At 41.8% G+C, this 25,194-nt stretch overlaps 1 protein-coding gene across 2 annotated transcripts in view; it reads left to right on the top strand.

The window, feature by feature from the left end:
* The window catches only part of CAPN15 (calpain 15), a 125,320-nt gene extending 100,570 nt beyond the window's left edge, over nucleotides 1-24,750 (top strand). For both annotated transcript variants that reach the window (XM_073636551.1, XM_073636550.1), the window contains exons 6-13: nucleotides 1,144-1,367; nucleotides 2,431-2,556; nucleotides 2,648-2,800; nucleotides 4,894-5,055; nucleotides 12,942-13,174; nucleotides 13,265-13,437; nucleotides 13,655-13,833; nucleotides 19,958-24,750. In XM_073636551.1, coding sequence (XP_073492652.1) covers nucleotides 1,144-1,367; nucleotides 2,431-2,556; nucleotides 2,648-2,800; nucleotides 4,894-5,055; nucleotides 12,942-13,174; nucleotides 13,265-13,437; nucleotides 13,655-13,833; nucleotides 19,958-20,135 — 1,428 coding nt within the window. In that variant the 3' untranslated portion in view covers nucleotides 20,136-24,750. The remainder of the gene's footprint in view (nucleotides 1-1,143; nucleotides 1,368-2,430; nucleotides 2,557-2,647; nucleotides 2,801-4,893; nucleotides 5,056-12,941; nucleotides 13,175-13,264; nucleotides 13,438-13,654; nucleotides 13,834-19,957) is intronic.
* Nucleotides 24,751-25,194: the final 444 nt, after the last annotated feature.

Below are 25,194 nucleotides of genomic sequence, written 5' to 3'. Positions count from 1 at the left end.
TCAGTCTGACACCCACGAGGTCCCTACTGGCATCTTCTCATCTTGATGTCGGTCTTTCTCCATCTTGATTTGCTGGCGCCAGATGACGCCATTCCATGCACAGCTCCATGTATGTTTGACTGAAGATTGTGAACAAACAAGTAAGTGTATTTTATTACAGAAGAGGCATTACATATCTCTTCTGCAATAAAAAAAAACCTGCCTGTTCACGTTTTTTCAGTCTTTAGTCCTGCTTTAAGCCATGTAACTCAGACAGTTAATACATGTAAAAGACTCCATGGTTTCACTACTAACCTATATGGAATGAGACTGTTAATATATTCGCTATGTGTACAGTATGTATCCCCATAGCTGCCATTGTGGTATGTACACGTCACAGATCCCATGTATACAGAACTGCATGACCTTGGCATTTACTCTAGTTTGAATGCAGATAGCCGTCACGCACAGTGCAGCTCACAGCTACAGTACCTCAGGAAAAAGCGGTGTATGAAGGGAGGCATATTTTAAGCTCTTCCCACAGAATAGTTGCACATGAAGGAATAAAACGTCTTTAGGTATTGAGTGCTATGATTAAACTGGGAGGTGATAGGCATAAAATGGAGAAGTTTAACTTTAAGTGTTTGTAAACCCAATCACTAAGACCCCATATCAACTTTAACATCGTAATGTCACAAGTTTAATTCCTTATTTTTACATTTGTAGCTTTCATTAAAAAAAAATACCTGGCAATCCTGCCATGAGGGTTGTGTTTAGGTACTTCTTGTTATAAGGTGATAACAATCTGCCCTCCTCTCCCAATTTCTTTCCTGTGTTGTCCCCCTTTCATGCACTCCTCCAGTGGAGATTAAATGTGACTTTGTCAACACACGTTGCACAGGTATAGTCCACTGTTGCCACCATCGGGAAACCCACCCCAAGAAATGATGAGCCCCAGTATCTATGTAAATAGGAAGTAGCTTCAAATAGACTTCAGGAGATCAGCATTGCTGATATATAAGAAATGAATAAAGTAAAAATGATATCTTATTAACCCAAAAAATGGCAATTGTCTCTGGTGCACAGTGCTTTAGTAAACTAAAATGTTATTCAGTAAGGGTTTACATGTACTTTTAAGCATTCTGATTTTTATTTTTCATACAGGCCCAAAGGAAGCAGCTGTGGGTGGCTCTGATAGAGAAGGCCCTAGCAAAGCTCCATGGATCCTACTTCGCCCTCCAGGCTGGCAGAGCTATCGAGGGGTTGGCCACTCTTACTGGTGCTCCGTGTGAAAGTCTGATGCTTCAGATTAGCTCTACTAACCCCCGAGAGGAGACCGTGGACACAGACCTCATCTGGGCCAAAATGCTAAGCTCTAAAGAAGCCGGGTAAGATGGTGCTGACAAGCGCTGACTGATGATGATCCGCATTTTTTTAAAAAGCCTCTATTGTTCATTCCTTCTACTTAGAATTTCTATTTTATAACTTGAAAAGGAGAATCCTACTGGTTCCTATGGCCAAGCCTAATTTTATTCTTTCAAGCACATTCAAAACGGCATCTAAATTTACATTTGCTGATTATCCCTTTAGTGATCATATGAGTAAACATGAGGCTATTTGATTTGGAAAGCTAAATATTTGAGCCTACTCTTACCCTTTTATTTATCAATCCCAACAAGATTGTTAAGCATTAGGATAACTAAATCCCACACCAAAACACTGTTTAAGGCTGAATTCCAGGTATGGATATTTTTGCATAGTTGGATTGGTCCAGCTTGATCCATCAATTTCAAAATTACCCCATTTTTTTTTTCTTTAATTGGTACATTTTCTCAATTTAAACATTTGATATGTTTACTATAGTGAATTAAATATGGGTTTATGAGATTTGCAAATCATTGAATTTTGTTTTTCTGTAGATTTTACACAGCGTCCTAAATTTTTTATTTTTTTTGAATTGGGGTTAAAAAAAAAAAAAGAAAAAGTATGCTGGTCTGCTTTAAGCGTTGTGGCAGCTGATTTTAGTGGCTAATTGGGTTTACAATCTGTACTTGACTCTTTCCTTTCTTCCTGTTGCCTTACCTCTGATCACCCCTTTCCTTTTTCCTTACGTTTTATTTTCTTCCTCTTCTTTGCACTTCCTGAGTGCGGATTTAAACTGCATTATTATCAGGGATTTAGCCAGTCCAGGCTTGACATTGACATTCCTGCAGATCTTCCTGGACCCCACCTCAACTTTCTAGACTTGGCACATAACCACTGCCACTGTTTTCTTTCATTTGGTGGTCTGTATAATATGACGTTCTCCCTGGGTTTTGCTGCCACTTTGAGCCGCTGTGTGGGAAGCTTCTATGTCTTTCTGTTATTCTTTTAAAATTTTTGAATGAAAATATTTGTACCGAATATCTATACTTGATACATTGTGCTTCTTTCTATCTCTTCTAACTCCAGCTTTCTAATGGGGGCATCTTGTGGAGGAGGCAACATGAAGGTGGATGATGTGGCCTATGAGAGCGTGGGCCTGAGACCAAGGCATGCCTATTCTATACTTGACCTCCGAGATGTCCATGGCACCCGGTGAGTACTGTACAGAGGAGTTACAACAGCTACACAACCTTGTCTGTTTCTCAGAAAACACCCTTTGAATTTCTGATTTCTTGCTATGTAGACTACTCCGCCTGCGAAACCCTTGGGGACGCTTCTCTTGGAACGGCAATTGGTCAGATGATTGGGCCTTGTGGCCGGCAGCCCTGAAGCAGGACCTGATGCCACATGGTAGTAGCGAAGGTGTTTTCTGGATGGAATATAGTGATTTTATACAGTGAGTCACCTTCAGTAATTTTTAGATCAATTTCCTTGTAGACCTCTGGATTGTTTTTATTGCTAAGGTTGTTTTTATTACTAAGGTTGTAAGGAGAAGGAAATGTAAAAGGTGCCAAATTTCCGCAAAGTGCATGCATTCACATTTTTATTCACCATTAAACTAAGACTATGGTCGGAGTACAAAAATGACACGCTGCAGTCTCCTACTCACATGAACACAGCAGTTTTTTGTTTTTTTCGGATTCCCCTCTGACAGCAGGTTTGCTTATTTTTTTTTCTTCTCTTCTTGTAACGGGGTGACAACGCTGTTCTTTCTGCAGTGAAAATCGCACAGCGTTGCCACCCTCTGGACAAGCGTAATTTTAATTGATTAATGTACCTTGCTGGGGAAAAAAAGAGGGTTGTCTGGGGTCACTGTTGTACTTTATAAATCCATAGGGTCAGCTGTCGTGTTTTTACCTTGTCCAGGCTTTTTGAAAGTAGGGTGGTCCCATCAGCAGGTACCCATTACAGCTTTTGCTCCCATCCAGCTATTTAGGGCTCACCCCTGCAGTGTTGCACACCTGCCAGCAGTGGAACTAGCACTGATTTCAGGAGTCATGGTGGCCTATAGCTTTGGTTGGTATGGCCAAGCCATACATTGTAATGCAGTTTCCCTTTAAAGTGTTAATAAACCCTCTGCTTTTATTTTTACCTACAGGTACGCTTATAATAAGGCTTACCTGTAGGTAAAATTATTATCTCCTAAACGTGCGCTGTTTAGGAGATATTCTACCCAGCAGCAGCCGGTGACAGTACAGGCGCATGTGCTTTGAAGGAACAGTTTACCTGTGCTGTTCCTTAAGAGCTGTGTTCGTGGCTGAGACTATGGCATGCATGCACGGTAGTGACATCATCATGGCTCGGAAAAACAGACAGCCGGAGTCTGCAAACCCAAAAGGAAGACCGGGTGAAGATGAAAGCCTCTACAGCGGTGACAGCATACTCGCACATTTATGATATTGCCTTGCAGGGGGGAAACTTTTTTTTTTTTTTTTTTTTTTCCTAGAGTTTACCACCGTTTTAAGGGAAAATGGATTAATTACAATTGTTGCATTAATTCTGGTCTGTGTATAAGGATAGCAAAAACAGCAGATATACAGATAAAGACAGCCATAAACTGAGAAATTTTCTTTCCTGCAACTACTGGTTGCAGGAAAGAAAATCGTGCAATTCCCCCATCAACACCATCCCACCACGAGAACACAGTGAATACTGCTAGCTGCTTTAATCACGTGTAAATTCTGACTGTCTGGTTAATTGATCAACTTGGGTACATTCAGCCTGTCCATACATGGTTCAAATCTTGCCGGACTCTGTTGAACCAGTCAAGATTTGAACTGTCTATGGGCTGGCTTAAAGGGGTTGTAAACCCTCGTGTTTTTTCACCTTAATGCATTAAGGTGAAAAAACACCTGGCAGCGATCGGCCCCCCGGCCCCCCCCCCATTTTACTTACCTGAGCCCTGGAACTTGACCCGGCGGGGATGCACTGTCCCTCTGCCCGGGGTTCTTGGCTCTTGATTGGATAGGTTGATAGCAGTGCAGCCATTGGCTCCCCGCTGCTGTCAATCAAATCAAATGACGCGGGGGGTGGAGCCGATTCATACATTCGGTGGCTATGGATGCCGAATGATGGACTCGGGAGTGCACCCGCAAGGTAACCCCCCGGGAGAGCGCTTCTCCTAGGGGGTTATCTGATGTGGGAAGGAGCCGCGAGAGCCACCGGGGGACCCCAGAATACAAGGTTTGGGGCCACTTTGTGCAAAATGAGCTGCACATTGGAGGTAAGTTTGACATGTTTGTTATTTAAAAAAACAAACCCTTACAATCTATTGTTTTTGTTTTCTCATCTCCTAAACCTTATAAAAGAAGGAAAAAAAAAAGAAAAACATCTGAAACCTACTTGGTCATTCTGGATAAGGCACACCCCTCTTTCCTGATCTTGGTCTTGTATTTTATATGCCTTCTGGCTCTTTATTCTGTTTTTGCTCCATCTCTGTCCTGTTTGGGCTTGGTTGAGTCTCACATTTGTCCACTTTGGCTGCTGCAGGTATTTTGACTCCGTTGACATCTGCAAAATCCACACAGACTGGCATGAAGTCAGAGTCCAGGGCACATTTCCCAACAAGGCCTCCGTTCCAGTGACCATCACCTCTCTGACAGTGGTGGAACGCACAGCTCTGGAGTTTTCGTTGTTCCAGGAAGGCAGCAGGTGGGGAGAATTAAGCTAAATAAAAAGCTGTACAATAAAGAGGTCCTGCCACCAGACTTCTTAACAATCTTTCCATAGGTAATTAATAAAGGAAAAGAGGTTTGGGACTTTGTATGAGGCCAGCACATTGAACATCAAGTGCCTCAATCCCTATTTGCAATTGCGTAAGGAGAGAGTTTGGAACTTTATATGAAGCATGCGGCCGAATGAGGCAACATGAACAAGAAGTGTCTGGCGGGTATATGATGGAAAATAGCATTATGTCATATCATGTACATAATATCATAGCATAGACCAAATGCATACTCTGAGATCCATGTTCACATAATTGTAACAAGACCATAACACGTTGGTAAAGGCCAGTAAAACAATGTTTAAAAATATTTAATAACATTCTTGGATTGTATAATCATACTGTAGGCATTTATATAGCTCGTCGCGTTTCATGGATAACCTCCAATCTTCAGGAGCAGGTGCAAAATCTGCATCTATAAACATATTGTAAAATGATAGTAGGGCTAGCCAAAGAAGAGGGAGGGAAAGATTAAAGGTGTAAATAATTAGGATGATAACCATGAATCACCCATTGGTTACTTACAGATAATCTGTGAGTGTAGGTGACAGCGCTGAGGGCTGAGACTGACTAGGTGAGAAGGCATCATCCACCCCAGGAGCTGAGGTAGTGAACCCCAAAGGCAAAAAGATGGAAAGCCAGCAGGAAACAGAAATCCCTGGGAAACAGTCCCCCATATGACCTGGAAAGTAATAATCACATCACCAAGTATCTATAGAAATGTGAAATATATGTGTAATTAGAAGATCACATGGTAATCCATATATCCGAAAGTGTACTATTATCAACATAGACGTATGGTGTTATATTAGTAGTAAACCTATAATGGGTGTAGGGGGTAAGTAAAAAAGGGAAACAATGTGTCCCAATTGGGAAAGATTTATGAGGAAAGGCTGTGTGGGGAAAAAAAAAAAAAATAATCTACCACAGTACTACCTTAATATCATATGTCATCCCATACAGTTGGAATAGTGTATATCGGTCACTGACCTATCCCTCAACAGGGGAAGTCTAATCCAACTAGGAGGAGTAGTTCTGCTCAGGTGGCGGCGCCTTCCCTCTAATCAGCCGTTCGCGGGATGTTGGCGGTCATCCATTGGCTACATTGGAGTATATACACTCCTCCTAGCTGGATTAGACTTTCCAGGTTATATGGGGGACTGCTCCCCGGGGATTTCTGTTTCCTGCTGGCTTTCCATCTTCTTGCCATTGGGGTTCACCACCTCAGCTCCCGGGACGGATGATACCTTCTCACCCAGTCGGTCTCAGCCCTCAGCACTGTCACCTACATTCACAGATTATCTGTAAGTAACCAATGGGGGATTCATGGTTATCATCCTAATTATTTACACCTTTTTTTCTTTCCCTCCCTCTTCTTTGGCTAGCCCTACTATCGTTTTACAATATGTTTATAGATACCGATTTTGCACCTGCTCCTGAAGATTGGAGGTTATCCATGAAATGCGTCGAGCTATATAGATGCCTACAGTATGATTATACAATGCAATGTTATTAAATCTTTTTAAACATTGGGGGTTATTTACTAAAGGCAAATCCACTTTGCACTACTACAAGTGCAAACTGCACTTGAAAGTACACTTGGAAGTGCAGTCGCTGTAGATCCGAGGGGGATCTACAGCGACTGCATGCAAGGAAGATAAAAAACAGCATTTTAGCTTGCACATGATTGGATAATAAAATCAGCAGAGTTTCCCCTCATTTCAGATCATCCCCTCAGATTTACAGCAACTGCACTTCCAAGTGCAATTTCAAGTGCACTTTGCACTTGTAGTTTGCACTTGTAGTGCAAAGTGTATTTGCCTTTCGTAAATAACCCCCCATGTTTTACTGGACTTTACCAATGTGTTATGGTCTTTTTACAATTATGTGAACATGGATCTCAGAGTCTGGTGGGTTTTTTATCATGTTATGTCATGTACTCACATGTTACTATGCTACCTTGTTACTATGTGATTCATATGTTATAAACTATATATTTGTATGCATTTGGTCTATGCCATGATATTATGTACATGATATGACATAATGCTATTAAGCTTTTCCATGCTGTACCCACCAGACACTCCTTGTTCATGTTGCCTAATTTGGCCACATGCTTCATATAAAGTCCCAAACTCTCTTCTTATGCAATCTTTCCTTAGGGGTGTATGTGCATTTAACATTTTATACATGTTATTTACCTATAAAAGCCTCCATTGTATAAACATCCAAAAGCTCTGAGACTGCTGCTGGGCATGACCATCTTGGCTGTGACATCAGCAGCTCTAGGAGGTTCAGGACTTTCATTAAAGTGAAAATATATTGTATCCCCCTTCGTTCCTCCTTCAGAAACTCCATAAACGTTTAGGTAACACTGGTATCAATTAGGGCTGCACCGATACCGTTTTTTTTACAAAGAGTACAAGTACCGAAACTTTTTTTTTTTTTAGTACTCGCCGATACCAATTACTGATACCTACTGCAACTGTTTTGTTTTATCTTCAGGTGTCAGTAATGATACAAAGCGTTGAAACGTTATTCACAAATGAAATGAATTGATATTTTTTTTTAATTTAACGCTTTTTTAATGTGAAATGTGTAAATATATGTTAATATATATGTGTAAAAATATTCACTAACAAAGCAAACAAAAAAAAAAGTTTTAATTGTTTATCGTTTATAAAATGGACGTGAACAAAAGGGAAAAAAGCAGGAAAATAATTAAATAGAGGAGAATAGGGAGTTAATTAAGGCTGATTAGAGTAAATTAAGTGTTATTAGGGGGTTAAACAGAGGAACATTTGTTCATCCCTTGATCTGCAGATGAAGAAACAGAAATATACAAAAATAAACCGTGTTTCTTTTTATTTTAGTGTTTCAGGGCTGAGCAATGTTGGTAATAAACATTACAGGCTGCTTTTTTTTTTTTTTTTTTTTTTTTTTTTACAGTTCCAATTACCAGACTTCTTTAACACATGGGAGAACCACTGACCACTCAAAGAACCGAGCCTGAAAGTATCGTTTTCAGGTATCGGTGCACTTGCACGAGTACCGTTACTTGTGCAAATACTCGGTATTGGCACCGATACTAGTATCGGTGCAACCCTAGTATCAATACCTGGAGGCGCAAAGGACGGTGTACTTAAACATTAAATGGATCGCTCATAGGCAGTACATGAACAGTACATGAACAGTTCATAAATCCATAGAAAGGAGTGGTGGGGTAACGAAGGCGGCAGCTGTCCTCAGAGAAAGCCAACTCCATATATAGAATAGCAAGGGGGAAAACACAAGAAGCGCCATCTAAGTGCAGTATTAAAAGCAGGGTTTTAATGGCAAGGTACATAAAATCACTCGCAAGATGAATGAGCTCATCTGTAGTCTGGTAGTCTGTACGATCTGGCATCGTACAAAAAATATTTTTGTGCATGTCCAATCAAATAATATCGGATGAACTTTCCTGATTGGCACTTGAAAGCTCTGTACGAACGATCCGATTATCTCGCAGTCGATTTAGAAATTGGTATTTTTCGTACGATTTTCTGATCGCGTGTACGGGGCTTTAGTTTTCTTTACCAACTTGATATATCATTGTATGCCGTCCCTGTGTGGCCAGTTACATCAGGTGTCCATGCTGGGGCCTGTTGTCTCCCACAGCGGAGACGTTTAGATAAATGGCTCCCCCAGAATACCGCCACTCCAGGCCTGTAGAAGGAGCTGATGCTCCGAGCGCATAGCTTGCCTGCCTGTCTTGTCTGACTGTAACAGCTCTCCCTGCTGTCCGTGATGTCACTTCCTTGCGTTCTGCGCTGGTTCCGATTGTGGCTTAGTGGCCACAGAACACGCTGCAGACCCTTCACCATCACAGCCACGCATGGGTGTCATATTCAGAAACTAGGAGTTACCTGCACTATCGGACTACAGACAAGCTCATGTTTTATCTTCATCTTGCAAATGATTTTATGTACCTTGCCATTAAAATCCTGCTTTTAATACTGCACTTAGGTGGCGCTTTCTGTGATTTCCCCTTTCTATAAAATTTAGGTAGGAAGGGGAGGGGTAGAGTAGCTGGGACAGCACAGACAGCAATTTAACACTCCCAGAAACAGAGTGCAGTGATGGAGGAGGCTGTGCTAGAGGTTTGACCTTTCTCATGCTGTCAAATTTGCTATCAAGTTTAGAAAAACATTGCAGGTCATTTATGGAATGGATGAAGGCAGCAAGCAATCATTTAAAGGATAAGTTCACCTTTGTAGAAGAAAGAATAAATGTTTTTGCAGGTAAAAAAAATATATATATATATTTTTAAACAGGAGCCTGCAAAGTATTGCACCAGTAATCAGTGGATGGCAGGAGTAATGTCAGGGTCCTGCAAACACTTCCCACAGCTCTCTGGCCGTACCTCCTTACAGGCTTTTAATTACTGAGATGGAGAGAGCATCAATAGACTACAAGTGCACTAATCGGCACTTTAAGTTCATCTGCCGCGGTTTTCAGATCTCTGTGAATGAATGACACAACTGTGCGGGTGGAGCCTTGAGTCATACCAATTTTAAAAATGACAGCGGCTATGGGGAGAAGAAACCCCCCCCCCCCACTGGGGAGAGACTCTAGAGCTAAACATCCGGAATGATTTCTGTTCATGTACACTGCTGCCAGACATGAAATATTAATATCTCGCTGCATCCTGAGATGGGGGGGATGAAGGGACAAGCTTCACTGCCATAATTGACAACACTCCTGGGGTTTACTTCCAGACAGGGGCAATCCATACTTGATGGCAAGATGCCATTTTCCTCTGGTAAAGGATAACGGTAATTATCCTGTACATGTACTAAAGCTAGAACCTTCTCTGCAAAATTGTAAATTCAGCAGTGTAACCTTAGAGCCCAACTCCGGCCCAAACTTTCGTTTTTAAGTATTGGATGGCGTGGGGAGGGGTTAGATCTTCTGACCGATTGTGATTGATGCCTCTGCCACCACAAAAGACAGAGGGGAATGTTTTGTGCCTGGAGAAAAAGAAGCTTAACTTCTGCATATGAAATGGGTTCTTTACTGTAAGAGCTGTGAAAAGGTAGAATAGATTTCTTCTCCACCCTACACAAAGCAAAGTTTTTTTTGTTGGAGTTGGGCTTTGATAATGCAGACTCCTCTTTTGCACAGCTGTTACTAGAGGTGCACCGAATGGAAATTTTGGTGCCGAAAAAACGGAACTATTAGTTTTTAAAAAAATATATACATTTTTCATATAATTGTATTATATTCAACTTTTTAATTAATATTATGAATTTAAATAAATATTAATTTGTTGGCCATTATTGCCATGTTATGCGCCAGAAAAGCTCAAGAAAAATGCATAACTTTAATTTCTATCTTCACACTGGCCCCTTGCACTTCCGTTGTGGTGTTGGGGCCCTTTCACGCTAATACAATTTTCCTGCCTTTTTTACAATGCAAAAAAAAAAGCAAGAAGAATGTTTCCCTTTATATCTATCCTATGGGATGCTTCACACCACTGTGTTAAAGGTGCAAGTCCTGCATGCTGCATCTTTGGTGCAGTTTTGTAAATAAATTGAAATGAATGGAAATTGCTGTAAAACTGCACCACAATTCATGTTTTTGGTGCATTTTTAAGTCCCATCTCCATTTTTCACAGGTGCGGGCAATCCAAAAATGCACAGGAAACGCATCTGAAACAGCGCATATGCCCTTTTACCGAGGTTTTGCTGCAGTATAATGTGAATGCAGCAAGAAAAATCTTCCTTGCTGCATTTTTGGTCAGTTTAGAAAATCGCACAAACGCACCTCCCAGTTGAAGTGCATTGAAAACGCAGCAAAAACGCATCAATAATGCACCCGTGTTACGTTTTTGTTGTGGTTTTCGAGTCACATGTCCTATGAAAAACACACCATCATCACAGTAAAATCACAGCAATTTTTGCCCAATATGTTTTGGCTGCCAAAATTTTGGTGCATCTCTAAGCTGTTACTGCTTCCAGCAATTGTACGCAAAGGGCTTGTTCACATCATGTGTGGTGACCTGAGTTGCGCTGCACAGATCAATGATGTGACAATTGTTTTCTATGTACCTTGTGTACACAACAACCCTGCCTTGAAGTGGGCAGCAGCGTGTTGCATAAAAATGCAGATAGGCTGCAATATCCGCAATACACCACAGCTCACCTGAAGTCACTGTCAGTATGGGTGCCGCAGCTCCACTGTGGTGAATAGGAATGAATTGTCATTTGTGACATTTCATTATGATTGTGTGATCCTTACAGGATTTTATTTTTGATATAAATGTGATCAAATTGGCAAAAAAGTCTGGTCCTCTGAGCCAGGGCAGAGGTTGTGACAGGTGGTCAATTACCATCTTTGGCTAGGCTTCTCCTCCGTTCAGAAAAGACGCAGAAGTGCTCCCCAGTAGAATTGAGCATTCAGATGCATGCAGGTATCTACATTAGTTTTGGATAGGGGTGAGAGCCTTTCTTAGACCCCTTTCACATTGGGGTCGTGTCCGCGTTTGGCTCATCCCCTCCCTTTCCTGACCTGCCGGGCTGCATGCTTGGATAAGGGTCTGAAATGGATTTGGGGGGGGACCTCACAGCATTTTAAAAAAAATTAATTTTTTAGCCGGCAATTTTTTTGTTATTTACAATCAGCTGTCAGCGGGGAAGCCTGCTGACAGCTGATGACTCATCCGTTGCTAAGGACGCGGCGGCTGGCTTCCCGACCTGCTCCTTCGTAACCAGCTATATACAGTTAATGTTTAAAAAAAAACGCAAATCATGGCAATAAATTCCCTGCATTTCTGTGAATGGAGCCTTAGGTTTTATTTCTGTTGGGAGGTATAGTTGACAATTTTGTCAACCGGACAGGAAATGGGGGAAAATCTTAAGCAGGGACACAGACCCCAAAAAAAGGTTATGTGGGTTCTACCCACCACCGCTTTAATAAATAAATGAATAAAAAAGTTAGCACTTTGTCACTCTGAAAAGAAATTGCTGAAAATCTCCCTAGTTGGGCCACAGAGTATTATTAACTTTTTCTGAAAATACCCTTTGGTATTGGCTTTCAGATGTAATATGTCTCTTTAAAGTGAGTATGTACCAAGACTATGCACATTAAAACATTAACCTATTCTGTCCAAGGTGTAAAAGCACTTTAAAAAAAAAAAGCACCCTTATTCACCTGTGTAGCTATATGCATTGTGGAGAAATTGTTTTTCAATATACAGAAATCACACCTCATCTCCCCTTGTTTCCTCTAGTAGGAAGGACTTAGCAGCCTGCCAGCCTTCTAATATTAACCAGCAGGTCCTGTAAGCTGTTTCGTTGGCCATAGAGTTTACAATCTGTTACTACAATCTCCTTTAGATCTATTTCTCATTTCTGTAGTACAAGGGCTTGGCTGATTGGGTGCAAAATGAAAAGGATTGTTTCGATAGGCCTTCACATTACTTGTTTTTCTTAAATCTAATGTGTATGTGTTCACAGGAGCCTGACCCTACTGTCTCCTCCATGCTTTAGCCTATTACCTTCCCTTTCCACTCCCCCTAACCCTCTTGCTATACATATTGCAAAACTTATAGCCAGAAAACTGCTGGAAACTGACTTAAACTCTACTTCAGAGTCTCTGTTAATTTTGAAGATGAATTGCTGCACAGTAACTACAGCCACAGAAGTCAGTGCTGGCTTGTTTTAAAGCTTTTCTTAATGCTTGTTAACATTTGAAAACCTTTTATTGTCCATAGTCCAAGTACAGATGCACTTTAAAGTTCAAATATTAATCTGTATATCCTATCGCTTTTTAGACGGTCAGACACAGTGGACAGTCACCTCCTTGACCTTTGCATCATGGTTTTTCGAGCTTCCCACGGTGGAGCTGGGAAGGTCATGTTGGGCCGCCTCATGGCACACAGCAAAAGGGCAGTGAAAAAGTTTGTGGGGTGTGACGTCATGCTGGAACCCGGGGAGTATGCCGTTGTGTGCTGCGCATTTAACCACTGGAATACCTTAAACCTGACTGGCTCATCCGCTGTTCAAGGTAAGCGCAGTTCTGCTCTGATTCTGAAGGAGCTTGGAATTTGCGAGGTGCCATGTGGCATTCAACCAATAATTGTGCCGTATTTTTCAGCTTCAAGTCCCACAGGCAGCAGTAATAACCGCCGCTCGGTTGCAGACCCCATGGGGTACGTCTTGGCCATTTATAGTTCTCGGCTCGTCATGGTTGAACAGGTCGAAGCACAGCCAACAACGCTTGCAGATGCCATCATCCTGCTCACTGAAGATAAGGGGGAGCGGCATGAGGTAAAGGCACACTGGGATAATTTACTGGCTCTCTGCAGAGATCAATACTTCATTATTCCTCACACTTCACTTCTCTCTTACTGCTCTTTAATCGGCTTGTGTCTAGCGGCATTTGCCATCTGTGTAGTCTGTGTCCTGTGAGAGCACTTTCTAGTTCCTGCATGTTGATGAGGTTTAGGAGCCAATGGCCTTCACCTCCCTTCTGCTTCTTCCACAGGGTCGTGAGGGGATGACCTGTTATTATCTAACGCACGGATGGGCGGGGCTCATCGTGGTTGTAGAAAACCGCCACCCCAAGTCCTACTTGCACATTCAGTGCGACTGCACAGACAGCTTCAATGTAGTGTCCACCCGCGGCAGCTTGAAAACCAGCGACAGCGTCCCACCTCTTCACAGGTGAGTAGGTTAGATAAAACCGGACATCGGGATCTGCACTTATGGGTTTACAATATGCCTAATGGTAAGGAGTACCAGTACTGTCTCACCTGATATAGAGGGTGGAGCACCTTCCTATCTCACATGAACATGTCCATATATTAACGAAAGAACATAGGAAAGACCTTTAAGGAGTTCAAATATGTGAAAAAGGTATAGGGCAGGGGTCTTCAAACTGTGGCCCTCCAGGTGTTCAGGAACTACAATTCCCATCATGCCTAGTCATGTCTGTGAATGTCAGAGTTTTGCAATGCCTCATGGAATGTGTGGTTCTGCAACAGCTGGGGGGCCGTAGTTTGAGGATCCCTGGTATAGGGCAACCAGCGGTCTATCCTTGAAAAACTTTTAATAATCAGCATATAAAAAATATGTACAGTATATGTGTGTATAGATAGATAGATATATCTATCGATATAGATAGATATATATATAGATATATCTATCTCTCTATCTCTCTCTCTCTCTATATCTATATCTATATCTATATCTATAGATAGAGATATATATATATATATATATATATATATATATATCTCTATCTATCTATCTATCTATCTATCTATAAATATATATAGAGAGAGAGAGATGAAAAAATTGATGACAGTAGATCGGCTATAGATGATAATAAAATTGATAACGTTGTCATACATAAAACTCATGCCCGGGTATGCGACCACTCAAATACCACATCATTTCAGGATACCGGCAGTACCAGCTCAACAGTAGGAGATTGAATTTGCGGGGTCTGAAGGAGTCCCAAGTAACCTCCGTGGTGTCAGCCCTTTAAGCGTCCGTACAACCCAAAGTGGACGTCTGGGCTCAATAATTCCCCAAGTAAACCTAGTGAGCTGGACAAAGGACCGTAAATTACCACTTACACTGATGTTGCTGCAAATACAAAATATGGTGCATGCAGCAAGTGAGCAACGACTGACATCAAATAAATCAATCAGGTCTACAGGCTATAATCAGTGGGTACTATAGATTTTTTCTATATGCTGATTATTAAAGTTTTTCAAGGAGAGACCGCTGGTTGCCCTCTATACCCTTTTCACATATTTGAACTCCTTATAGGTCTTTCCTATGTTCTTTCAGCCCTTTGATCATGACACATTAGCGATTCTGCCACAGGTAGTAATCACCAGATACATAATTGCTAAGAAAGCAGAGAGAACACTCGCCTGCTTCTGCGGCATTGCTCCTTCGCTATTTGTTGACTGCATCGTTTTGTCCAGCAGGGGAGTAGCAATGTAAGAGCGAGTAATCTCTTTAGTTATCCTGTCAACTGTGATTTGCCCTCAGCAACAGGATCAATAATGTGACATGGCTCCTATATTTTAATAACCTTTTGATTGGACATACTTTGTAAGTATTGAGTCAAGCTGAACTACAAATACAACTCAGCAAGTAGTCAAAGCTACAGCTTCAGACAGTGTTGGTAAATTTGGACTTTGAATGAAAAGATTTGTATTATTACAGCATAATCTAGATTGCACACTTCATTCCGCTAACAGATCTCTACCAAACTGATCAGACAACCCACATCCTTTAGAAACCCTGGTCTGCTGTTCAGGTGACTTTCAATCTCGGCAATCACTTCTCTCTTAAGTCAATGAAAACAAATACAGCACAAGGGGAAATGTCTATTTTAAACTTGACCCCTGGAAGATTTACCCCCCTTCATGACGAGGTCATTTTTTGCAATACGGCACACTGTTACTTTAACTGACATTTGCGCGGTCATGCAATGATGTACCCAAATAAAATTTATAATTTTTTCCCCACAAATAGAGCTTTCTTTTGGTAGTATTTGATTGCCACTGCGTTTTTTTATTGTTTTTTTGTGCTATAAACAAAAGAAGACAGACAGTTTTGAAAAAAAATAATTTCTTTTTTCTTACTTGTAATGGCAGCGATCAGCAACTTATAGTGGGACTGCGATATTGTGGCAGACTTTCTGACACTCTTGACACTTTGTGGGAACCAGTGACACTAATACAGTGATCAGTGCTAAAAATATGCACTGTCACTGTACTAATGACCCTGGCTGGGAAGGGGCTAAACATCTAAGATGATCAAGGGGTTAAATATGTGCCCAGCCAGTGTTTGTGTGTACTATGTTTGGTGCTTTTACTCAGGGATGTAATGGATTTTCTTTCCACGCTTCCATGCATTTCCAGAATGAAGCTCTGCCTTGTTAACATAGGCAGTGCTCTGTACAGTACTGTGTGTTTTACCGACGATCAGCGCGTGCTGGCGGACCTCCATTGGCCGGCACCTGCTGAACAGCTTCTGCTGTGACAACTCATAGCAGAAGCTGTGCGCACGATCCATAATGTAATAGGTGTGTGATCTGGCACAGAAGAACCGATCTGCCTCCGTACATCTAAGTGATGCGGTCAGCAAGTGGTTAAAGTTTATCTAAGCCCAATAACTAAAATCTCATATAATATATTAAAGCTGAGGTTTAGGTATGGCGATTTTTACATGGTTACATTAGTCCAGCATGGATCAATGTGACTATGTATGTGCCATACCTATGGGATTCCTGTGGAAGCTGGAAATCACTGTATTAGGCACGGCTACTACAATGATTGCCACTAGAGTCTGAGTCCCGTGTGGAGCTGCATTGTGCACACAAGAGGTTGCTTGCTTGGCATGGGTGCCATTTAAGGACCAAGTTATGTTTTCTCAATGGAAAAGGGTGTTCTATGATTGGACAAGGTGGCGAGGCAGGTCAGTGATGTCACAGTCCCTACCTCGTCCAATCAGATATTAGTTTGCATTCATTGAGAGAGTGCAAAATGTTCTCTGAATAGCACCTGTGCCAAACAGCTGACCTCCTGTGTTTATTAACCACGTGCCGACCATATAGTGTACATATACTGCAGCAAGGCAGCTCTGCTTCGCAGGATCATGTAGCTAGTATGTGATTCCACACTTCCAGGTCTGGGGTGCGCATGCACGCCGCAGGCGACACGCTCCACTGTGATTAGACACAGCGGGAACTGCGGACTCGATGTTCGATGGTACTAGTCGATCGTTGGGCAGAGACCCAGAACGGTGATCTGCCTATGTAAACCAGGCAGACTGCCGTTCTGTCAGTAGGGACAGCAGGAACCTGGATCAATGCCTTCCTATAGTAAAAGCACCTCCCCAACAGTGAGAAAACACATTGTTAGGCACACGGTTAACGCTTTAGCTGCCCCTGATGTTAACCCCTTCCCAGCCTGTGTCATTAGTACAGTGACTGGGAAGGGGTTAGCACTGATCACTGTATTAGTGTCACTGGCCCCAAAAAAATGTGTCAGCGTTCTATTTGTCCGCTGCAATATTGCAGTACCGCTATAAGTCGCTGATCGCTGCCATTACTAGTAAAAAATAAATACAAGTTCTATAATCATATCCCATAGCTTGTAGACGCTATAACTTTTGCGCAAACCAATATACACTTATTGGGATTTTTTTATTGTACCAAAAATATGTAGCAGAATACATATTGGCCTAAATTGTTGAAGAAATGTGTGGTTTTTTTTAACATTTTTTTAAATTGGATAGGCTTTCTAGCAGAAAGTAAAGAAAAAAAAAAAAGTTTAAAAAAAAAAAAAATTGTTGCTCTTTTTTTTGTTTATAGTGCAAAAAATAAAAACCACAGAGGTGATACCTCTGGTGGTACCTTTGGTGGTACAAATACCACCAAAAGAAAGCTCTGTATGTGGGGGGAAAAGAGGGGTAAATCTTTGGGAGGTCAAGTGGTTAAGAAGCAGGGCAGCTGCTAGGCAGAAGACCCAGAAGTTGGTGAGATCACTGGAGTAAGCGGTGCATACTACTAGTGATTTTCAGATTCCACAGGGATCCCACATGTATGGCACATACATAGTTTTCTTAGTCCAAGCTAGATCAATGTAACTATTTAAAAATTGCTATACATGGAATTCAGCTTTAATGTGATCTTAAAACATGTCTGCTGCTTTCTTTAACAGGCTACCTAGTATTTGTACCTTTTTAAAGGTCTTTGCATTGTATTATAGGATGACGACTACTTCTGATGCTGTGTTATTGTCTTGTCACTTGCTCCTTTGGTGGAGGCAACAATCTGCCATGCTGACTGACATTGCACAGGCATTATCTCCTGTTGTCCCCATCAAAAAGCCATAAGACAGTAAGAAGCTAAATGGCTGCAGGAGATTAGCAGCACATCAATGAGAGAAAATATTTCATGAAAAAAAACATGGTGTTTGATACACGGGGTTTTAGCAATATAAGTGCTGTGTGCGTGTTAGCACTGAACTGATAGACATGAGACTTGGTTCTGATAAACCTCTTCCTTCAAAGGAGCTGATCCGTGATGAAGGTATAGTGTATGTGGACTGTGTTCAGGCTGCTACCTATCGTGACCTTCAACACAAGGAACATTCAGCAGAAGATGAACACAGGAGTAGATATTGAGGAGTGCTGATTATAAAAGCACATATCACTTAAAAGTCTTTTTGAAACCTTTATGAAAGTGTTACTGAACCCACAACCATAAAATAAATCCGTACATGCAGTAAAGTATGCTTGTCATACCCACTGTGGAACCTAAGGGGTTAATGCTCTGCATTGTGTATAAAGGCTGTTTGATCCTGTATGCACAGATCCTCCTCTTCTTGCATTGTCTCCAGAACATGTCCGGATAAGACAGAGTTACTGGAGTCAGGCTGCACATGCTTTGTGTGTGTTTGTAGTTTGGTGTATATTGCTAGAGTTTTTTTTTTTTAGTTTTTTCTCTTGGGAGGGTGCATGTGATCAGCACAGGGCCAGTCAGCACTGTCCAGACAGAGGGTCAGGGGCCCTGCATCCTGATAGGACAATCAGGGGAGAAGGAAAACGAATCCTACAAGCTTTAACCAGACACTGATGGAAGTCACAAGACTGCTATATACTGCTGATGACAAAAGATATTTAGCAGTTTATATTTGCTAAAATAATTGCATTTCCATGTTCTGTGTACTGTGGGAGACCAGATATAGTGAATGCAGGTTCTGGTTTTAGTAACACTTTAATGGCAACAAATACAGCCGATGCACTTTGGGGAAAGGTCCCCCAGTTCCTCAGGGCTTAAGCTGTGGATGATGTTAGCGACAATTCAGAGGGCAGGTATGAGATGACAACCTTTATCCAGCACTAACCTAGATCTTCTATTACTTCTCATCATGATTCTTAACTTCCTCTGCTCAATCCCTGAAGAAGGGGGAGACCTTTCCCCCCAAAATGTATTGACTGTATCTGTTGCTCTTAATAAACGTTTCAAAATGTGATATGTGGTTTTGTAATAGGCACCCCTCAATACCTACTTCTATGTTTAGCAAACATCCATTTAAAGGCTATATCCGCTTTCATCATTTTGTTTTCTGAAGCTGCAAGTGTATTGTACATTGTTGGCTACAAAAAAATTACCTTAAAGAGGAGCTCCAGCCCCCCCCCCCCCCCCCCCCCCCAAAAAAAAAAAATTAAGTCAGCAGCTACAAATACTGTAACTGCTGACTTTTAATATAAGGACACTTACCTGCAGCTGGATCCAGCGGTGTCCTCACCCGAGCCGATTCTCCAATCAGCTTCAGGGGCAGGCATCTGCATCTTGACTAAGGGAAACTGGCTATTAAGCCTCACGGCTTCCAACTGCGCGTGTGCAAGCCGTGCAGTGTTTTGTGAGTGGTCCTGCAGTCTTCCGGGACCTATGATGTGTACCAGAAGACTGCGGGGGGAAGAAGAGGGGGGGTGAACTTCCAGCCCCGATCGCTGTGGCAATCTGAACCAGTACCTGTCAAAACCGGGTACCCAAATGTGGCAGTGGAGGGTGCAAACAAGTGGAACTTCACCTTTTGGGTGGAGCTCCGCTTTAAGTTAATATTTTTAGCTAATGGCCAACTACAACAAATTGTCCATAATAAGAGGTTTTATAGAGCAGAGGCCCCTATATTTAGGATGTACTGTGTTAGAGGTTTATACTGTAAGTGCCAGATTGTATTGCTGCATGGAAAATCTAATCCTAGAAGTTGTATGGCTTGTGATGGTTGTGTTGATACTGTTGCTTATTCCTTAGGCAGGTGCTGGTCATCTTATCGCAACTGGAGGGCAACGCTGGCTTCTCGATCACCCATCGACTGGCACATCGGAAAGCTAACCAGGCCTCCCTAAACGACTGGATGTCCAGCAAAGGCACGCACAGCCCACCTCTGTCCCCAGAGGTGTCCGGCCTACATGGACCCCGACCACTATGACACATGTCCACCAAATCACATCCCATCATGGCTGGACTGCCCAGGTTCAATGGGAGCACTTTAGGGACTGACTGACTCCCGGGAAAAGAGAACTACACTTGAAATCTACTCAGGACTTATATCCTGTGTATACAGGGACCCTTCCCCATCCCTCAGTCCTGTCCTTTTTGTTTTTTTTTTTTTTGTTGCTTCAAGGGCCACATGAGGTGAAAGCTTTATGGATTGATCCTGCTTTCTCTTACTACATTTAGGCAAAGCAGCGTGTTCATTTTTTTACAATATGTCATTCACCTGCACATACAGTCTTATTATATAAGGCAGTTCGGAGAGAGGTTAGTGTGTAAAATGCAGCAACCCATAGAAGAACCTACCTTTCAGCATTTAGGAGCAGTCAGAGCATTGACAACTGATTGCTGTGAGCTGCTGCACTTGGGTCATACTTTGGGAAGGAACTGGAAGCTGATGACATCACTAAATCATCCCTGTAATTGTTTACAACACATCAGCCTCTGTTGTGTAGTATGTAAGAGATGGGCATATGCAGCAGTGCTAAGTTTTTTGTTCAATTTTAGCTGAGGATCATTCCCTGCAGGTTGCCTGGAGGACGTGTTACTTTCTGAGTTGCATTTAAAAAGCTAAGCAAGGAGAGCATGCTCTGATTGGACGTTGGTAGAATTTCCAATGATGATCTCGGGCTTAAAGGATATTTTTCACCTTTTGTAACGTCACACCCATATTCGTGGTGTAACCTGTTACAGATGCACTGGCCCCTGAACCCGCATCCTGACAGCTAGCAGGGGATCTTTTCCCTCCTGCTAGCTGTCACAATCTGTAAAAGATGTGGCCGTGTGGGGCTCCGCCTGCTGCTCGTGTCATCCACTCGGCTTGCAGTTCTCGATAACTACCATGGTGCTGTTGAGCGCTGTGGTAGTTCATTAAAGCTTCCTGATAGTGTGTAACTGCTTGGCCGGCCATACAATGTATGGCTAAACAGCTTACACACAGAGCCTGCAAGAGCCCTGCATAGCACCAGCGATCTGCTGATCGTAGGTGCAATGCTTTCCAGGCTCCTGCAGCAAAAAAAAAAATAAATGCACATTTTTTTTTAACTGCAAAACGATGTGCATTTGTTATTTTTTGTAAAGATGAACTTATCCTTTAAACACTTCAGCCCCGGAAGATTTGGCTGCTCAATGACCGGGCCATTTTTTGCGATTCGGCACTGCGTTGCTTTGACAATTGTGCGGTCGTGCGACATTGTACCCAAACAAAATTGACAATCCTTTTTTTTCCCACAAATAGAGCTTTCTTTTGGTGGTATTTGATCACCTCTGCAGGTTTTTATTTTTCACGCTATAAACAAAAGAAGAGCGACAATTTTGAAAAAAACACAATATTTTTTACTTTTCGCTATAATAAATATCCTAATTTTTTTAAAACAAAAACAAATGTTTTCCTCAGTTTAGGCCGATATGTATTCTTCTACATATTTTTGGTAGAAAAAAATTTGCAATAAGCGTTTATTGATTGGTTTGCGCAAAAGTTATAGCGCCTTCAAAATAGGGGATAGATTTGTTGCATTTTTATTTTTTATTTTTTTTTTTACTAGTAATGGCGGCGATCTGCGATTTTTATCGGGACTGCGATATTGCGGCGGACAGATCGGACACTTTTGACACCTTTTTGGGACCAGTGACAATTTATATAGCGATCAGTGCTATAAAAATGCACCGATTACTGTATAAGTGTCACTGACAGGGAAGGGGTTAACACTAGGGGGGGAATCAAGGGGTTAACTGTGTTCTAACTATAGGGGGGATGGGACTGACTAGGAGCAATGACAGATCGGTGTTCATAAGCAGTATCAGAGAAATCAGTCTCTTCTCCCCTGAGAGTACCGGGATCTGTGTGTTTACACACACAGTTCCCGGTTCTCGCTCTGTCACAAGCGATCGCGGATGCCCGGCGGTCATCTTGCCCACCGGGCACTCGCATCAGCAGCGGTTGCGAGCCCCCGCTGCGTGCTCGCCCCCTAGTGGCCAAAAGGCAAAGCGACGTAAGGTAAAGTCCTTAAAGCGGGGGTCCACCTATCTATTGTTTTTTTTTTTTTTTTTGGAGTTCATCACAAACTTTTCTTCTCATGATTATCTATTTACATGTTCTGTGTAATAAGTCCGCCTGTGTCCGATTTCATTGTAAAGAATAACTTATAAAATTCACTGAAGGCGGTTTCCATCTTCATTGTGGGCATTTTAAGCCCACAAGCATGTATTTCCTGGATGCGGTGAATGCTGTGCTCCCAGCATTCACCGAGATGTTGTGATGACGCTGTTGCACAATGCATGCTGGGAAGCCTGAGACTAGCTCCCAGGGGACTGTGGGAGGTCTGGGAGAGGCTAGAAACACGCCTACTCCCATGGGAGGAAAACCAGGAAGTGCTAAGAAGATTAGAAAAAAAAAGGTAATTACGGCTTTTTACATTTTTTTTACACAGCATGTCAGCATCTAGGCAAGGAAGAGAATACATAGAGATAATGTTCAAAATTTGGGTGGAACCCCGCTTTAATAGCCAAAAATTAAAAACGCCTGTAAACGAAACGCGTTTAGAGTTTGAAATGCCTCTAAACACAGCTTCTGAACGCATTTTTTTTGGTTTCCAAATAAAAGCCTCTCAACGCAACTGCCTAGAATCGACTATAAACGACCCTGTGTACATGTACTGATAAGATAACATAGAGGAGAGTTCAGGAGCAGTTGAAAAAAATGCCCAACTACACCTAAACATCCGTTTACCAGCAGAAGTGTACATGAAGCCTAAGAGTCAGCTCTTCTTTCTGCCTCTACAAGTCTTAGACTTAGGCCCCATTCACACTTGAGCGTAGCGTTTTTGGTGATTTTACCACAATTTTTGCGGCTTTTTCTTTTTACAACGTTTTTGCCACGATTTTGTGCAGGTCAAAAGGTCACCAATGTAAAAAGCAGAACAATGCCCAAATCTGCCTTTAAAAAAAAAGTTCTAGAACTTGTTTGAGCTTCAGGTGTTTTGGAGTGGAGATGTGAACCATCTCCATAGAGAATAATAGATTTTTTTCACCTCCAACATTTTGTAGCTTCAGGCTTCAAGCTACAAAGCACTTAGGTGTGAATGGGGCCTTAGGGCAGGGTCCAATCAGAGCGCCTCCTAATGCCAGCAACTGGTGATGTACAAATCCGGATATATGCTTTGCAGAGACGCATGCAATTCAACAATCCAATCGTCATTCAAGAGTTGTATGATTCTCAGCAGATTGAACAAATTTGCAAACAAATAAAAAAAAAAAAGATCACAATTAGCCTGGTTTGCCCATCTCTTTCATCAGTATTTTGTAATTGGAGTTCAGTGCATGCCAAGCCGGTGTTTTCTGCATCATCTCCAAATGGAGAGCTATTGGAAACACTGCCATCTTGTAAGGCATAAAAAGCTTAGAAGGAAACATCCTGATCCCACATCATGCAGTACTTGGACCATGAAGCTTTGGGTGATTGGGCAACCATATGGAGAATGCCGTCTGGCCACATAAGAGAAGAACGTATGTTGCCAGTGCAGCTTCATACATCAAGTGATTTTTTTTTTTTTATTGATCATAGAGAAGTTGACATAAGGATTCATCGTTTCGTTGACCAGACAAGTGAAGGTCTTGTCATGTACCTGGTCATACGCACCTTGATGGAGAGCCCTTGCAGCATTGCACTACATTGGTGACTTCTGTTTGCTTGGTGAAGAATAAAGGTATGCTAGCAGCATATGTTCTTTTATGCACAAAAAAAAGCTTTCATGTGACCCTGGCCTTACCAGCAATGTTATCATCATGCAATAAATGTGTTTTTTTTTGTTTTGTTTTTTTTAACTGTCATATGAGGAAGATGCAGCCATTTTAGTAGTTACAGGGTAAGTAAGAATGAAAGTGAAAGCTATAACATTGTTTTTATGATACAAAAAAAAAAATATATATATATATATATATATACATTTTAGATGAAATTGTGTACAGCTCTTGCTGCATTAGACTCCACTACAGAGCTTTTTGCATATAGATTATATTTTCATTTCTACAAAACCCCTCATGATCCTACCAACAAATATCCATCTCTGTTAAGGGAAAATCAAAACCGTTCCTCCGGGTCAGAAGACCGCATTAGAAAATTTCAGAATTTCAAATAAAAAAAGGATTCTTCTACATATATAAATACTGGTAAGGACAATGATGTCTTGAGGAATTCAGATGTCTCCATGCTTGCTTTGAGAACCAAGGAAATTGTGCAGCTACAGTTCTGGAGATCCTTGGAAATGAAAAGTGACTTGTATGATGTACAGAAAGCAGACTTCTGGATTCTGCAGGGAACACATGAGGGGGTTTGCTGCTTTCATGCTTTTAGTCTCAGGGAAAGAAGGGCTGATTGCTCATTCACAATCTGTCTAGAACGAACCCTTCCCTCCCTGCGCTTCTTATCATGTATCAGATACACTGGGATGTCTCTTTATGTTGTATTCATGTATATAATGTATGCATGTGTGTGAACACTTCAGCTGGAATGGAATGATTTTAATAGTCACTATAAATGGTATTGTGTAAAAGAGGGGGAAGCGGACTCCGTCATTGTTTAAGCTAACCAGTAGATTGCATGTCAGATTGGTTGCCTTTTTAATTTCAGCCACATTTTTAAAGTATTATTTAGGGTATATCAGCCTGTCTTTTGACTTTTAAATGGATAGAAAGCTCTTGGTATTTAGGTCCCATTTAAAGTGATTATAAGGCCGGTACTCTCTTCACTTGTACAAGAGGGCTGTTCTGTGATTGATAGCCCTCACTTCATTAACTACAATAAGGGTTGTGAGGTCTGTGCCCTTATCTGAGATCAAATCTATGCTCAGATGGACTGGTTGTTGGAGGAGGTGCTATCATAGAATCCTATAAAACGTAGGCAGGCCATATATGGTGTAAATTTCTTTCCTGCAACAAAGAAATTCGCACAATTCCCCCATCAACACTCACAGTGCTGACAGGGGAATCCCTCCTGC

Source organism: Aquarana catesbeiana, linkage group LG06 (genome assembly GCF_042186555.1).
Source record: "Aquarana catesbeiana isolate 2022-GZ linkage group LG06, ASM4218655v1, whole genome shotgun sequence".
Lineage (NCBI taxonomy): Eukaryota > Metazoa > Chordata > Amphibia > Anura > Ranidae > Aquarana > Aquarana catesbeiana.
This window is presented reverse-complemented; position numbering and strand designations above follow the sequence as displayed.